This window comes from Herpailurus yagouaroundi, unplaced genomic scaffold (assembly GCF_014898765.1).
Source record: "Herpailurus yagouaroundi ecotype Mexico unplaced genomic scaffold, PumYag 142, whole genome shotgun sequence".
Lineage (NCBI taxonomy): Eukaryota > Metazoa > Chordata > Mammalia > Carnivora > Felidae > Herpailurus > Herpailurus yagouaroundi.
Genome location: NW_024412397.1, coordinates 11,046,878 through 11,064,624, shown reverse-complemented (window position 1 = coordinate 11,064,624; position 17,747 = coordinate 11,046,878). Strand labels below are relative to the sequence as shown.

The 17,747-nt window shown below is 35.5% G+C and overlaps 1 protein-coding gene across 3 annotated transcripts in view; it reads right to left on the bottom strand.

Moving 5' to 3' along the window:
* Window positions 1-702: 702 nt before the first annotated feature.
* The window catches only part of CDH19 (cadherin 19), a 108,306-nt gene continuing 91,261 nt past the window's right edge, over window positions 703-17,747 (bottom strand). The window contains exons 10-12 of one of the 3 annotated variants that reach the window (XM_040478600.1): window positions 9,545-9,662; window positions 7,015-7,266; window positions 703-4,389 (exon numbers count right to left, since the gene is read on the bottom strand). In XM_040478600.1, the coding sequence (XP_040334534.1) occupies window positions 3,920-4,389; window positions 7,015-7,266; window positions 9,545-9,662 (840 nt within the window). In that variant the 3' untranslated portion in view covers window positions 703-3,919. Of the gene's footprint in view, window positions 4,411-7,014; window positions 7,267-9,544; window positions 9,663-17,747 lie in introns of those variants that run through there. The other 2 variants (XM_040478599.1, XM_040478601.1) reach the window with 2 other exon arrangements.

The window sequence follows — 17,747 nt, the reverse complement described above, 5'->3', positions numbered from 1 at the left end:
GATGAGATAGATAGATAGATAGATAGATATAGATGATAGACAATAGATAAAGATAGGTAGGTGATAGATGATAGATAGAGATAGGTAGATGATAGATGATAGATGATAAAAGATAGGTGGATGATAGATGATAGATAGATAGATAGATAGATGATAGATGATAGGTAGGTAGATGACAGACAGACATAACTGGAAACATAAAAGCCACATATTCCTTTCCTCTATTTATTTCTCTAGTTGGTCTCCCAGCCTTTGCTATTCAATGTCCTTTTACATCATATAAAAGAACACGAAGCTACCTTGGAGATTTTGAGTAGCCTTGTAAGTCTAACAATGCATTTGCTACTAAGTTTTGTCTTATAAACAGGAAGCAGAATTTTCATGCATTGCACATGTTTTCATATTCATGACACATCATGGGAACTTAGTCATATGAGAATTTCCACAGCTTTCATGATAGGACCAGTTTTCACTGAACAGTTTAAAGTCATTATCTTTTTTCCTCCCTGGGGATAATACCAATATGTCCAAACAAGTTAAAATTCCAAACTCATACAATTACTAGAAACATTTTGAAGAATCTTATCGTACCCAAGAACTGCCCAGTGGTGACTTATTTTGAAAAAAATCTGTTAATTCCGTATTATTCTTTAACAAAGTCCAATATGGCTTCTATACATAACCAAGTAAAACAGATTGGGATTCATTGTTATATTGAGAAATATTTATTGGTCCACTTACTATGTGCTACAAACAATTTTAGACAAGAACAAATGAACGAGACAGACAATTCCTTACCCATTAGGGTTTACATTCTAATCAGTGATAAAGACATCACAAGTAAAAAAATGTACGTATGTATTATGATACCAGGTGGCTAAGTGATTTGAATAAAAACAAGACAGAGCATGGGCCACAGTAGAGGACAAGAGTCAGGCAGGCCTTTCAGAGAAAATCACCATTGATCACAGAGCCGAACGAAGGGCGGGAATGAAAAGGAGAAATGTTGGGGACAGATTGTTTCAGGCCTAGAACATGAGACCAGAAGAGTTAAGAAAATACAGAAATGGGAAGGACAGAATACCACGTGACCTTATATGTCAGGTCAGAAAGTTGGTTTCTATTTCCAACATGCCGTGGAGCCAGCGAGATCCCTCAGTCCTAGAAGATAAGGGGGTCTGTGTGTTCCACCAGAATGACATCAGCCATCATCACGAGGGGGTTATTTACTGGGTCGGGTGCTGCTGGCACTATTTTCACTCATTGGTCACAACAACCGTGTGAAACAGGTGGATGGGACCTTATGTTCCAGATTGCAATTTCTGATCTGGAAGCAGAAGGCGGTCCGACAAAGTTCACACAGTGATTTAAACAAAAGTGAACTCATTCATGCTCAGCTCTGGCGGGCTCAACCTCACATGCTTCGGAAACACATCGTATCACTAGCGGTTTTCTGATCCCTATAAAGGACTTTACATATTTTCTGGTTTCAACTGTCAGTAATTGAAGACTTCTACGTGAGCCTGCGAGTTAACTAAGGCTGATATTTAAGCACTGCAGCTATTAGTGTGAAGCTGTGCTATTTTCATAAATATCTGCATTGATTTAGCCTTTATTAAAATTTACAAAGATGAGATCTTAATGCCATGTCTTTAGCTTAGGATACAGCCCTGTTCCTGAAACACCACAAAAAGGTTAAGTTTTATTGAAATATGACCAAGTATAATTTCCAGGAAATTGTAACTTCTCTACTAGAATCAGATAGTATTTTTGATATACCTTAAAAGGACACTTTGCAGACTAGCAGGTGGATATTTGCTAGAGCTCCATGTATGCGCTTTTCCTACTGTGGTTAACAATCCTATCATTAACTAAGCCAGAACTTATTTTAACACATCCGCTTTGTGCCATTGGACTCAAACTTGAAACCCTGTTAATGCAGATGTACGTTTTATAAAGTCTTCATCCAAAATTGGTAAGTTGTGCATAAGGCTTGCATCCATGACAGAACCTATTAGATCCTCAGAAACCCCATTTTTTTTCTCTCGCCCATTTTCCATAGATTCATTTATCTGTTGTTCATCACACTTGCCATTTCTTCAACCCAGATTACAGAGCACTATTTTTTAAATACAAGGAGTAATCCTGTATGGAATAATTCCTGAAAATATCCCTAACTATACTCTTCCAATTTTTATGTCAATATGATAGAAATACAAATGTTCTCTCAACTCATACATTTCTATTTCACTTGCAAGGTTTTCTGTTTTAACATTCTGTCTTGTTTCCTATTCTTACACTTCCCTAAGTAAATAATGATATGAATGCATAAGGATTTTCTACAGCTTAAGACTTCTCATCTACTTTTAATATTTTCCTAAATTGTTGATTTCCAGTCTTGGGCTTTTTTCAAGATCTCTAATGCTGCCTACACAATGGTACCTGAATTGACAATGATGAAAAACCACTCTCCTATTACATGGTATGGTGCATATGTCTGAAAGTACAGAGAAAGCAAAATACTATAGCCATTCAATTCCTCTATCTTCAGCTAAAAATAATCCAAAATATTTTGTTTAATACATAGGGTCAATTTGGTTCAGTTCATTTTCACATGCTGTTAATAAGAAATGAAGATATAAAACAATTTTGAGGACATTTTATTCATTCTTTTCTTTCTGTTCAACCTATGAGTTTTGAATTCCATCTTCATTGGGATAGAATAATAAGGATCATTCTTAAAATGTTCATTAAATTTAAGGTGTTTTATGACCTTATTATCTAATGTTGTCATAAATCTTGTTATCTGGGTGCTACCAGGTCCGGCAGCCTACCATACTTTCTTCATAATGTTACAATAAAAGTAACTATTGCATCTAATTTTATATTCCATAATAAAAATATGACACTTAAGAACCAGTTACAGTCTAAGCTCTTAATAGAAAAGGAAATGCTGAGAATCTTATCATGTTTTATTCTATGAGTGGTGAGAATCTGTACAGTTGATCATAATATTTTGGATGAATAGTAATCCAACTTTGAATCAAATACTCCTTTCATTTATTGCTATCATTTTTAGTAGCAATAAAATTCACTTAACAGTTTTTCACACTTTCCACAATTATAATAAAGTTTAAATTGGATGTTGTGTAAACGTCAACATATATTTTGTTGTATTGTGACATGCCAAAGCTCTACTTTGGTTACATGGAAAAATAACTTATAGAAAACTCTCAAACATTTTTTCATGCCCCCTTTTTTATACAAATCTGTAATATCAAAGATAATACAAATTTACACTGTATCCTTGATTAAGTAACATATAACAAGTATCTGTCTAAATTTGAGATCACTTTCAAGTGAGGTCTTAACAATGATTCTGAAACATCAAACTACTACCCATCATCCTAGAATCTCAGCCAGAAACTTGCATATTCATTAGCAAGAAACAGTTTTTAAAAGTTTTATATAATCATCCAGATTCCCTGTAAGTGTTTATCTCCATATAGCCATATAGCATCGGAACTTAAAATAGAGAAGCATTTTTCTCTCATTCAGTAAGACTTAAAAAAAAATGGATACATGAACTAATATTAAGTTGATGTAGTTCAGGGCCTTTCTCACATTAAACATCCAAAACTGTTGAGAATTTGTATTGGATGGTAGTGAAAAAAATGCTAGAGGAATATTTCGGTTACATGTACCAGAGAACCGACTGTTAGCATCACTCCATATCTGCATTCACTGACAGCTTGTGGGTAGCTTGAAATAACCGAGGGGTATTTACTCCAAGGAAATCAGAAGATGCTCTATATGTATCTATATATTCCCCCCAGATAACACCACTCTACTCAAGTGACTACCAGTGTGCCCAAACACATATTAGCATTCTTAAAAACTTTTTAATAATAAAAGGCCCCTAATTATATGACTGAGTGGCTGAACCAAACATGCATGCTAATCTTTTAAAGCGAGGTCCCAATTCATTAAGGTAATCATAATATTCCTCCTGATCAGAGGCTGCCGATTCTAAGGAGCTCAGGGATCCAGCTAATGACCCCGTTCCCTCAAAAGCGTAGGTCTGGAGGGAGTCAAAAGGAGGGGCACAAGGATCAGTATTCGCTTCTTCGAGCTTTTCTAGAATGAATTTCCTGAAAATGGCACTGTCGGGGCCCACCTGCAAAGATTGCCTGTACAGGCGCCTGATCTCGGCCGTAGTGGTCTTCTGCACCTTGCGCTCCCGCATGAGGGCGCTGCTTCTCAGCTCTGCGACATCAAAGGCCTCGGTGTCTTCTTCTCCTCCCCCTTCGTCGTCGTATCTGAATATGTTCTCTCCGAAGTCTTCACTTTTCGCAGGAAACAGAGTCTGTTTTCTTCGCTGTTTTAGACCTAGGATCAAAAAGATAAACCCTAACGAAGAAAGCATACCAGAATATCCATTAACCCATGATATAATAATTTATAATTATTCACAATGATTTATAAATATTTATAATGATTATTAATACAATATAATACAATATATAATACAATATATAATCATATTGTATAATTAATATAACAATATGCTAGTATAATATGTTAATATGAGTTTATACTTATAAGTTTGTGTTTACAGATATTACATAGCATTTAATATCTTATTTATAATAAACTTTACAATCCTTGCTTTTGTTATAAGCTTCAGACATGAGCTTAGATTTTATGATTATAAGACAACAAAACATACAGTCGACCCTTGAACAATGCAGGGGTTGGGGACTTCCTCTCCTGGGCAGTGGAATAACCCCATATAACTTTTGACTCCCTCCAAACTTAAATACAGTATTAGCTGTTGAAAATTTACAACAGAGGCAGGCCAGGGGACACAAGGCAGCCTAACAATCTTTCTGGAGTAGAAAACCATAAAAATATAGCAAACTGTGTTTTGAGGATAATTTAAAATTTTATTTTTTTAGATATTGAAAACTAAAAGAAAAGCAGCAAAAGGGAACATTTTCCTACCTATATGCATTGGTCAATTTTAGTAACCAACGATCCACGTTAAGAGAAGGTAAGCACAACGGAACAGTTTGAAATTCCCCACTGAGGAAAATTCTGCGGCATAATTATTTTCTAAGTTAATATTTCCTGACTAGAAAGTATATGCCACCATAGATGGTTTACTACCTGTGCTCTGTGACACCACGTTCATTTCAGAAATCCCGAACTATCATTAAAAAAAAAAATCATAACACTGGGATGCCCACAATCAATGTTTGTGACCTAAGATAATTTTAACATCATGGAGAAATAGAACAATTTCAGAATGCTTATTATTATTATTACTATTATTTTAGTAAATAAAAATTGTGTGTGTGTGTGTGTGTGTGTGTGTGTGTGTGTGTGTGTGTGTGTCAAGGCTAGCCAACCCTTTCACAGCCTTGGATGTATTCAGAATTTCATCTATAGGAATTGAAACAAAAATAAAGTGATGTTATCCATATTATCATAAAGAGAAATACATTGGGCAATATTTTATATATACCTTACATTTAAAAAAATTGAAGTCGTGTTCTTGAAATAAGGCCATTAGATTTGAATCCAGGTACTATAAAATGCAGCTCAGATATATGGTTGTTATAGAAAGGGAGCTAATAAATAATTTTTCAATCTGTGATTTGGAGAGAGTATTCACAAAACTTTCAAAGGAAACTACTGACTACTGGTTGACCCACATTTCCAACCCTCTAAATATTACTCATGCCCTTGACTGTGAGGCTGCCCTTGGTTTCCTTATAGGGTTTTGAGACTTGGTGTAGGTCTGTACCTGTGTGTATATCAGTACTTGCCCTATTTCACTTGATTCTGATACCTAGCTCTGTAACTCTCATTTCAGTTTTATGATCAAAGACGATTAAAAAATTAGTGTCAAGACTGAGGCGAGGTAGGAAATAATGGTAATTTGTATGGGAAAGAGAAAGGCATGATTTTTGAAGCTTTGAGAAAAATGAGAGTGAAAGCCAAGCAAGTCCTGAAACATAGATGTCAATTTGAGTTGTGAGTTTGGGACGCAGACCCAGTGGCTGATGGGATTGCCCTCAACACGCAGTCAAGTTGTGCTGACTTTTGACATGAAGTTACAAGGGAAGCAAGAGAGGGTTTAGATTATACACGGGTATGTTAAAGAAAGAGAAAAGGTTTTGCCAAATGAATTCTTTTTAGTCTTGAAAGCCTGAGAAAAAACATTTTGGGGTTCATTTGCCTCACCTGTAAAATGAGTGTAACTTATCTGCTTGTGAAAACAACAAACAAACAAAAAAAGGGAACTATTTGATTGGAATTTCTTTCGTGTTTAGCACTTTGATCAAGTAAAACCCTGTTTTTGCCTTCGTCCACACTAACATTTACTTTCTTTCTTAATGGCCACAGGACCCTAGTGAGTTGCAGTATAGGGTCGAAGGGAGTTGTGTGCAGTTACGAAATTTCAGCACCTCGTGTACCAGCTACATGACCCTTTGCAAAGTACTTAGTGCTTTAAGTTTCACGTTCCTCATCCATAAAACGCAGGTGATAATAGTTCTACTCCATAAGGTTATTATGAGGATCAAACTGCATATTGTGTGTAAAGCACTCAAGACAATATCCTGGAGTGTAATAAGCGCTCAGCAGAAGGTCACCATTATTATGACCGATTGTTATATAACTGTATATGCTGAAATGCATTGTGACAAAAACATCCCTAAACAGAAGTGGACACCCATGCTGACATACTCATAGAATTCAAGGATCATTGGTTTTCTTCTTGAAATCCACAGTCACTCTTTTTTTTTAATTTACTCCACTGGTTTAAGAATTGCAACACATCCAGAAGAGCAATTAAACGCACATACATGCACATGCACATGCACACACATGCACACACACACACACACACACACAAACCTATACTGTGCCGTGGTAATGGAATTAACTATTTTTTTTATATTTCTTAGTTTCAATAAATGAAGATAGGTTCTGTTCAGCACTACTTACCAAATATTAGCATAATGCTTATCAAAATAGCAAGTACGACTTCTGTTCTGAATCCCATAGAAAGCATACGGTCTTTATTCCTGCAGGTCTGTGTACTGCCATAATCATCACAGTCACAGACGTGTATGGTAAGGGTGTTTGTACTTGTAAGTGATGGGCTCCCGTTGTCAGCAATTAGGACAGATATGTAGAAGACGGGCTCTTCTTGAAGGCTAAAACCAGTTCTATTAGTCAAAATTACAGCTGTGTTATCTAAAACAGAAATCCATGTGCATCATTTTTCAATAATACAAAAGAAATTCACACCAGTCACATGTACTAGAAGTCATGGTATAGATGTATCATATAAGGTAAAAAAAAAAAAAACAAACAAACAAAAAAAAAAAAACAAAGAGGAAATTTCTGATAAAAAGACAAAAGATCCACTCAAAAAGTCATTATCGATTTGACTTGGCCCTAACACTAATTACATAATTAGGTGAATTACACCAATCAATTCCAAAACGTCCTTGATAAAGGTAGAAAACATAAATGTGGAACACAGAAAACAAAGCAGCTTTTTAATGAGATGTCAATATTTTCTAGGGGGGGGACCAGCATTAAATTTACGTTGGCAGTCAGTTTCATTTGGGTTATTTACTCATGACACAGTTCTTTTTCTAGTAGAAACTCATTATTTTCACAACTACTACAAATACACAAGATTTTCAAAGTCATTTACAAGTAGCACAGCAAGTGATCTCAAATCATGTATTTACTAATGAGACAAAATGATTAGTTTTACTTGGTAGGAGAAATTCTGTTGGGATGTTTCATTTCACTTTGACATTATTAACCCATTTTCTATATAAAATCCAGATAATAGTTAAACCTTAGTAGCACTGATCACTCATCTAGATAGAACATTTTTAAAAGCTTAACAAAGATGAACAATATATACTCCAACACTTTTGAAGTTGTTTTTCCCTGAATCCCAAAATATTCTAAGTAATCTTTTTTGGTGCAGTCTTGTGCCTGGGTACTATATTTCTCCCCCCGCCCAACCCTTTTTTTTTTTTTTTTTTTCTTTTGGCCTGTCATCCACCCAAATGTTTTCTGTATCAATGAAACCTTAGAAGACACAATCAGTAAAATGCAAACAAATGGAAGTCTTTCAAAATGTGTGCCTGCTAACAACTTTTCCCAAATCATCTTTTAAAAGGAAATTCTCCATCATGTACCTGGAACCTATAAAACTCTTGTGATGTTATTTTATTTACTCGGCAGATTGGAAAGGTAAGAAAGTTTACATTTTTCCATATATATTTTATTAGATTACTTGTAATCACAAACATTGAATGAAATTATTTTCTTTACGTTTTAATATACTTCTTTTTCCTCAGCAACTTATTTTCTATTAATGTAAATAAATCTAAGCTGAAACTTAATTTCTTATATTGTTACATGCATTTTTTATCCTAAGAGTATTTGCGTTTCCTTCACTGGAGAATTTGACCAGGAGGCAAGGACGAGAAGATATCTGCATTTACTCTCCTGTAAAAGATCTCCCCCCAGGGGTGCCTGGTGGGGGGCTCAGTTGGTTGAGCCCCTGGGTCTTGATTTTGGCTCAGGTCATGATCTCACAGGATCCTGGGATCAAGCCCCACGTTGGGCTCTGCACTGGCAGCACGGAGCCTGCTTGGGATTCTCTCTCTCTGCCCCTCCCCAGCTCATGTTCATTCTTTCTTTCTCCCTCAAAATAAATGAGTAAACATTTTTAAAAATTGAATAAACATCTCCCCTAGCTCGAAACTTAAACTCAGTTGTGAGAAAGGACAGCTACAGGTATTTGACTATGGCAGCTCGTGTAATAAATCCTGTGGTGTTTCCTATCTTTAAGATATAAAGTAAAATTAAGATAGAAATCCATAGGATGACAAGAAAAACTTTTACTGAAGGGAAGGAAAAAACAACAGAGCTGTTTATACAAAGTCATTCCTCTTCTGTATCCGTATGGAGCGATAAAATATTCTGTCTCTCCAAACAAAATCCTTGGGAACATTGTGTCCTGAGATTGATGTAATCGTTCCATTTTGAAAGGAAGGGAATAATCTTAAACCAATTTTATATATTTATAGCTTCTAATTAATGACTCCAGATATCTGTGGATCAATCGAGCTAACATGACTATAAGTACATATCACTTTCTTCCCCAGACATAAATTTGAAATTTGAGTTATACAAGGACATGAAAGGAACCATTCTGTCAGAAATGCAATTATATTTGCAGGGTCTTTCAGAGTTTGCAAGGTCTTATAGCCACTGATGATTTGAAAAAGGGTTTTTCATTTAAAGGAATCCAGTGAGAAATGGGGTTAGTATTCAGAACTTGACTTTGAGTTTTGTTTACCATTTTCATTGCCACTCCCTACTCTCTCAACGTTATCATATCCCAAGAACCATATAAAAAGCAGCAGCATTATAAATTCCCTTAAAACCAAACACATTTCTCAAAGAAAGGATAAAAGGCCATTGTGACGAATGCCATTACCTTGATTATCTATGATTATAAAACTTGAGTTCTTTGTGTCTTCCACAGACAGATTAAAGTAAAAATGGTGATCTTCTATGGATTCATCTCTATCCACTGCACTGATGGTCTGAATTACCTAGAAAAGACAGAAATAGGTTGCTAGCTTTTGATTCCAGAAACTAACTACTGTTAGAAAGATTATCGTCATCATTAGCTTTCATCAAAGCTGTTTTACCAATTTTTTAAGGATATTGCAGAAGATAACTCAAATTTGGGAGAATATTACAATATTTTCTCAGATTATAAATAAGTTCACTTGTACCTTTTAAAAGAGCGACTTGATATTGCATAATAAATCAGTCTTGATGGATAAGATGATTTCCATCAGTTAAGTTTGTTAGAAGTTCTCAAAGTATTACTGCTTAGAAATCAAGATTCCCTCCCATGTTCTCTGTCTGATTTCCCCCTTTCTTCCTTTTTTTTTTTTCTTCTCCCTTCCTTTTCTGAATAGTGGCCATTATGATTTGTTGCAGTTATATATTCCCTGCTTATTTGAGAGCATAACTGTGGTAAACTTATTGTCTTACTAAAGTATTAGCTAAACTAATGAGTTTTTAAATTGATTTGAGGAAATAATGCAGTTAGAGCTTAGGGGCAATGTACATGATTTCCTTTGACCCATAAAGATTATGGCAAAAGTGTTCCACATCAAATAAATTCCTATTTCAGATCATAAAAAAAAAGTAAAATAGTGCAGTTTTGAACACATCAATTCTTTTTTTCCAGACACGAATGTGTCAGTCAAGTAGTTCATTATTGTCAAAAAAGAGATATGCTGTCATGATCACATAGTGAGATTGTGATTCATTCTGGAAATTAAAGTAAATTGATTATAGAAGTTATTGTTTTGAATTTTCTAGAATTAAAGTGCTTTTAACCATGTGTCAGACAGAAACATCTTTAGCTGCAAGATGACAGGCCCAAAATTTATAATGTTATACTTCAAAGAATAGATACATATCCACCTGCTTAAAGAGCTAACATAATTTGTACATTATTTCTCTATTTCTTGACTTACCTTTTTCTGTATGACACATTCCTAATTAAATCATAATCATACAGTGTTAATGCACCGAAACATAGTTCCATTCAATCCATGCCTATAATAATAAATGTGGGTTGTATTAGGGCAGTGCTTTTATTTTGGATTATCATCATAGCTAGGGTAAAGGGAGGGGGAACTTGAAACACGGATATGTTGAACCCTGGCTTTGCCACTGACTAGTTTTTTACATTTAAAAAATGGAGATACTGGGGCGCCTGGGTGGCTCAGTCGGTTAAGCGTCCGACTTCAGCCAGGTCACGATCTCGCGGTCCGTGAGTTCGAGCCCCGCGTCAGGCTCTGGGCTGATGGCTCAGAGCCTGGAGCCTGTTTCTGATTCTGTGTCTCCCTCTCTCTCTGCCCCTCCCCCGTTCATGCTCTGTCTCTCTCTGTCCCAAAAATAAATAAACGTTAAAAAAAAAAAAATTTAAAAAATGGAGATACTAACTTAACTTTTAGGATGCGTTTTTAGAATTATTTGTCATGGGGCACCTGGGTGGCTCAGTCAGTGGAGCATCTGACTTCGGGTGAGGTCATGATCTCACTGTTTCGTGGGTTCGAGCCCCATGTTGGGCTCTGTGCTGCCGGCTCAGAGCCTGGAGCCTGCTTCCGATTCTGTGTCTCCCTCTCTTTCTGCCCCTCCCCCATTCACACCCTGTCTCCCTCTCGCTCTCAAAACTTAATAAACACTAAAAAAATGTAGAATCATATGTCCTAGCTTGTCAAAGTGCTTTTCACACAATCAGTATGTGTTTATATGCGTTTTCTTCATGAAAACATAGTCTTATTGGGATTTGCACAGAAAAAGAGGTATCCCGTGGAATACTGTGTGTAATCTCATTATATGCATATTTGTTTAATTAAGATTGATAGCAAACTGCAAAAATTCATGTTTATCTTGTTGCCATATGCGGACTTGATTTTTAGACAAGGAATAATGTATCTCACTACCTGACTCTGTATTAAATACATGCATCAGACTAAATGTTGAATATGTTTCCCTTTTGTGAATGAAGGCTGAAGCAGACTGGTGAGATTTTCACTTTATATATATTCTTAAATAATTTTAATTAATGAAACTACTCTCTACATATGTATAGGCAAACTGAATATGCATAGGTTTCAGCACCCTGGTCCCCCCCTTTTTTTTTTAATGTTTATTCTTGAGAGCGAGACAGAGTATGAGTTGGGGGAGGGGGCAGAGAGAGAGGGAGGAGAGGGAGACACAGAATCAGAAGCAGGGTCCAGGCTCTGAGCTGTCAGCAGACAGCCTGGCACCGGGCTCGAACTCACAAACCGTGAGATCATGACCTGAGCTGAAGTCGGATGGACGCTTAACTGGCTGAGTCACCCAGGCGCCCCAACCTTGGTCCCTTTTTAACGTATGTGCCTCCACTTAAACTTGCTTTATAGATTGAAGTTACATATGAACCACTTTACAAAAATAGGAAGCCACTGACAGAATCAGTCACAGAGTAGGTATCGTTAATTCTTTTGAACTAACCCTGAACATGTACATTATTCTTGAGAACACACATTTCTCAAACAGGGCCAACATTTTTGAACACAAAAATCTTGACTAAGGATCTCAATTTTCCTTTTCATACGACAATGGGAGGGTTTTGGTTTTCATTTTCAAATAAAATTCTAAGAAAAAATCTTTTGCATTGATTAGATTTCTAAATGATCTCCTTCTAACTACTTACCTGGAGCCTATCAATGGTCATATACATTGATGAGAGGGGCCGAGACAAATCAAAAAGCAAAGATTAGACAAAGAAGAATGGCCATGTGATGACAAATTCTGAGAACTCAGATTTTTAAAGTCCTCTTTGTTTTGGGTAGAGTTTTTTCTAATTTTTTTTTTTTCTGACCCAATCCATGTGATTCTCCATTTATAACACTTTAAAATCCATAATGGAAACAGTGTGACAGCCTAGAAAATCTAAAAATACCCACGTCTCAATGGGAACTCACCTAAGGGCCTGAGATTATTTTATATATCACCGTAGGCCATCTTCACAATTATCCTATGCGATAACTCCTATTATTGTCTCCGTTTGATATTTATTTATATTTCTCTTCAGGTCACCTAAGGATCTCAGGTAAATAAAACGGTTGGGTCAGAGTCTGAATGCAAGCCGACGCTACCACTAGCGTGAAATGAGTAGCGAACGTGGGCCTCAGAGCACATTTTCTTCAGATTTATTGAGAAAAATAAGATTGGAAAATATTTAAACTGTGCATCAGGATGATTTGATATACATATACGCTGTGAAAACATTCTCTCCATGGAATTAATTACCACATCCATCACCTTACATCTTTATCATTTTTCCAAGTTCTACTTTTTTAGCAAATGTATAGAGTTTTATCAGCGTAGGCACCATGTTGCACATTCGATCCTTGGACTTTATTCATCTTATCACTGAAAGTTTATCCTTTACCAATCTCTCCCTCTATCTCACACCCCCAAGCCCCTGGCAACCATTTTCTATTCCCCCACAGAACACATTGTTCAAGCCCTGGACCTGTTCTTGTTCCTGAAGTTTGCATACAAAAAAACAAAACAAAACAAAACAAAACAAAACAAAACAAAACAAAACAAAAAAACACACACTGTAAAGGATGTGGCATACAAGAAGCAAACAAAACGAAGTCTCATACAAGACAGAGACATGCACAGAAATAAGTAATATAATTCCTATAGAAAAGAGAGACACTAAAAATAACGGTTGAGGAAAAAAAGAAGAAAATAATCTGAGTATTAACGTAGGAGAAAGAAAATGATTTTCCAAGGTGGAAGTGAATGAATACTTGAGTAAAAAACATGAATTAATGGGGCAAGTGTGATCCAGACAAAGAAATACCGTGTGAAAACCATGAATGCAGACAGAGAACATATTATTAGGTAGAAATGAAAGAAATTTGCATTTACAGGTCAAAGGTAGTTAAATATTGGCATAAGTTTCCATTTAATCATTTTATAGAACTACAAATGGTATTTGACTTTAAAGATAATCATGGGAAAAAATAATCATTTTTCACCTGTCAATTACCATGTATAATGACTTCTTTAAAAAAAAAAGAGGCACACATGGGCCAACTTACTAAAATGCCATTCCTAGATTAATTATTCTGATTTAAAAAATCAGTACAACATTCATTTTTGACACAGAATATAGGTATGACCTTTATTAAACATGCAATTTTTTGATAGCTAGGCAAAGAAGTAAGTATTATACATGGATTTGGAGCAAACAGTTAATACATTTGAGTCTGTTTCGTTACCTGAACAGTAGATCTCAGTGAAGTCTACTTCCAGGATTAGCTGAGGAATTTTCAAATAAGATTATAAATGATGAATTAAAAAAATAAATGATGAATCAAAATACAGGTATTGAGTATTGATATAAATTCTGAATTCCTTGGAATGTGTTTAATAAACAATTTCTATTAATGCACATTAAACAAAAAGTGAGAGCTGCACTAAATGAATACATGGAAGGATTTTTAAAATTTCAACTAAATTGCTGCTTATTTAGTTATCCTAGGTAGTTGTACCTTGCATCAAGCTATAAATGCAAATTCTTTCTCCCTCTGTCTGGAAATATAGTCAACAAATTTGCGTAAGACTGTCACTTTTTATACCACTCCACTGAGAACATGATTACAAATTAGACTTGTTTTGAGAAAATAAAGGATTCGAAATTGTTGTTGAATATCTGTTCAAAAGGCCAAAGTATTAATTAATACAGTAATAGAATTAGAGCTAAGAAAATCTAGTCGACAGTCTGTTTTCTTTCTTTGTTTAGCATGTTATTAGGAGAAAATGTTGAGAAGCTCATAGTATTCTAATGTTTTGGTACTGGACAGAGACAGAGATACTCTACGTTTCTAAAAAGGACTTTTAACAAAATTATATGCATTTAAATGTCATAGATATATAATGTTTTGACGTTTACTTATAGATATCTACTTATATTCATTTAAAAATTGTACTTTCTTATTTGTATATCAGTATATATATATATATATTCCTTTTGTTAAATGAATTTTAAAAACATACTTTCTAAAAATTCATATAATATATAAATGAAAAAATTAATGTATAAACATATTTGACTAATATCCCAAAGGTATCTGTTTAGCAAATATTTCATTGGCATTTGGAACACACCAAGCCATCTCAGGCCCTGGGGGTGCAACAGTGGCCAGGACCAAGTGTCTCTGTCACCACAGTTTACATTCTAATGGAGAAGAGGGACGTACTACCTGAAGAATAAAAGTGCAGAATAAAACACCCAAAGCACATAATACTTAAACATTTGGGGGTCAGAGGACCTGGCATCTAACCTAAAAATAAAAGATTACACTTCAGAGGTGAGCAGTGGTGATGCCATGAATGTTCTAGAAGGGCTTATCACCAAGGTTGTACTTTATATCGAGGTCTACTCACAAGTTATAAATTGGGGAAAAAAAAGATTTTATTTTTTATCTGAGATCCCATGATCCAAATGTTTGGGAAATTTCTGCATTTTAGAATGTTCATTCTGAAGACACCTTTAGTGTGGATCTGGAAATAGGGAACCTCGTTAACAAGCTGTTGCCATGATCCAGGGGAGCATTTGGTTTGTATTCAAAACCTCCTGATGTGATACATAAAGACAATAACATCCACAGTTACAGAACGTGTTATTTTAAATGAGAAATTATATGGAGATTGCTGAAGTGGTTGCCTAAACTGAAGATGGTAACAGCATGCTCTCAGGTGAAGGTTTCCCAGACTCCAACTTTCCCATAGGGAATGTTGACATCATCAACGTAACATTTCACCCTTTCCAAGAGGGCGTACGATGTATTCTTCTATTTTCCCACCACTAAAAACTGCCATGGAAATTGTCTCCATGCTCTCAGACTTAACTGATAACAGCAACAACTGTGGTGTATCCCTGCATGTGAGCTGTGAGACTGGAAGAGAAATTTGATTTTATAAGACGGTCCTTCAGCAGAACCATCCATGATTCACTCCAGAAGGTATGTTAGGTCTCTGGTAGGGTGAGCGAGGCTAAAGTACGGAGGTACTCAGGGGATGGAATCAACAGAATTAATGATGGATTAAATATGAAGAAGAAATGACCAGACTGAATTAAGGATGATGTCCACACGTCCATCTTTCCTGCACAATTTGGTGAGTTATGGTAATTTGGCAAGGGATACTGAAAAAAACAGGGCAGGCTTAGAAGAAAATGTGGTGTAACCTTAGGACATACAAGCGGAACTCTCTAGTTAACTGGGCATACAGCTTGAAATATAGGAGAAATAACAGGCGTAAAGATCTAGAAGTTATCATGAAAGAGTGATCTTAAAAACTAAAAGGACGGGACACAAGAAAGAAAGGAAGGTGAGAAGAAAACCAGATTATAATGTAGGATCATGGAAATTTAGGCAGCAGAAAGTTTTTACATGGAGACAACATGTCTTTACATTAGACAGAATATTGATATAAAAGAATCTAACATCACTGATAATTATACTTTACTCCTCAAAAAGATATTTGGTATCAGTCAAGATAATGGGAATCATTCATTTGAAAAATTAGAACTATTTCCACCAAACAGGAAAGGCAAATTGCCCTAATATCGGCTCATTTATTATATTCACATTCTGCAAACTACTGAGTATTCTCTCCCTCCTCTGCTCCCCACCCTGGGCATTTACACACCAACAACAAAAACAGAACCATGTGGATCATCAGGGAAATGCCTGATTTTCTCCAGAATCGAGGGCACCTATTCTGGCATTTTGATTTTCTACAATATATGGATGACCTGTCCAAAGCACATAGACACTTTTTAATTTGTCATCTTGTCCAGAAGTTAAGCCTGTGGGAAATAAGACCAAGAATGATCTTCACAGTATGAGAAAACACATAAAATATTTCCTTAATGATTTTTAATTCATTACCTGTGAAAATGATAGCATTCAGTATATATCATAGATATACGCAGTGAGTTATTTCTGTCTGTTTTTTTTTTTAATTTTTTAAACTTTAATTTGCTAAGAACATTGTTAAGATCTATGCTATTAAAATTTTTTTAAGTACACAACACCACATTGTTAACTACAGGCACAGATTTACTCATCTTGTATAACCGACACTTTATACAGGTTGAACAGCAACTCTCCGATTTTACATTTTTAAATGTGACTTCAACTGCTTAAAAGTCCACCATATTTCCTTACAGTCCTGCACTAGATCTCACTTCCTCAAACAAATGTCCTTCTTTTCAGTAATTTTTAAAATATATTTTACATATTATTGTATGGACCTGAGGTTCAGAACACTATGAAAAATCACAGTGTGAAAGCAGAAATTTCTTCTCCATCATTGTCTAAATTTTTTTTAACGTTTATTTATTTTTGAGACAGAGACAGAGCATGAACAGGGGAGGGGCGGAGAGAGAGGGAGACACAGAATCAGAAGCAGGCTCCAGGCTCTGAGCCATCAGCCCAGAGCCCGACGCGGGGCTCGAACCCATGGACCGCGAGATTGTGACCTGAGCTGAAGTCGGACGCTTAACCGACTGAGCCCCCCAGGTGCCCCTCCATCATTGTTTTAAAGTATGGTACCCAACTTGTTTCAATATTGAGATCTTGACTATTGATTTGAGTGTTAGTTTTATCATTTTTTTCTTACGATACTTATTATGGCTGCATTTCATTACCCAGAATTTAAGTTTAATTTTATCAAAGGGCTTCTTAGCATCATCAAATGAAAAGTTGGTGTGTATCTTTTTGTTCCTTTGAGATATTGATATAATGGAAAATATTCATAGATCTAATTTTTTTGTTATCCTCCTAAGGATATCGTTTCTGTGCTGTGTATCAGCACTTAATACATTAATAAATTGTTTTTAATTGCAATTCACATATAATGCTTACAGACAGCCGTATTCTTAATAACTGTTTTGTGTTTGATTTTATGCTTGCAGGTATTTAATTCTGTCATTTTTTTTTTTTTTTTATTATGAGTAAAGATATTTAAAGTAACCTTAGGAGGCTCCCTTGTTTTGGATTTTTTTTTTTTTGAATATAGAATAAAGATCTTATTTGTAA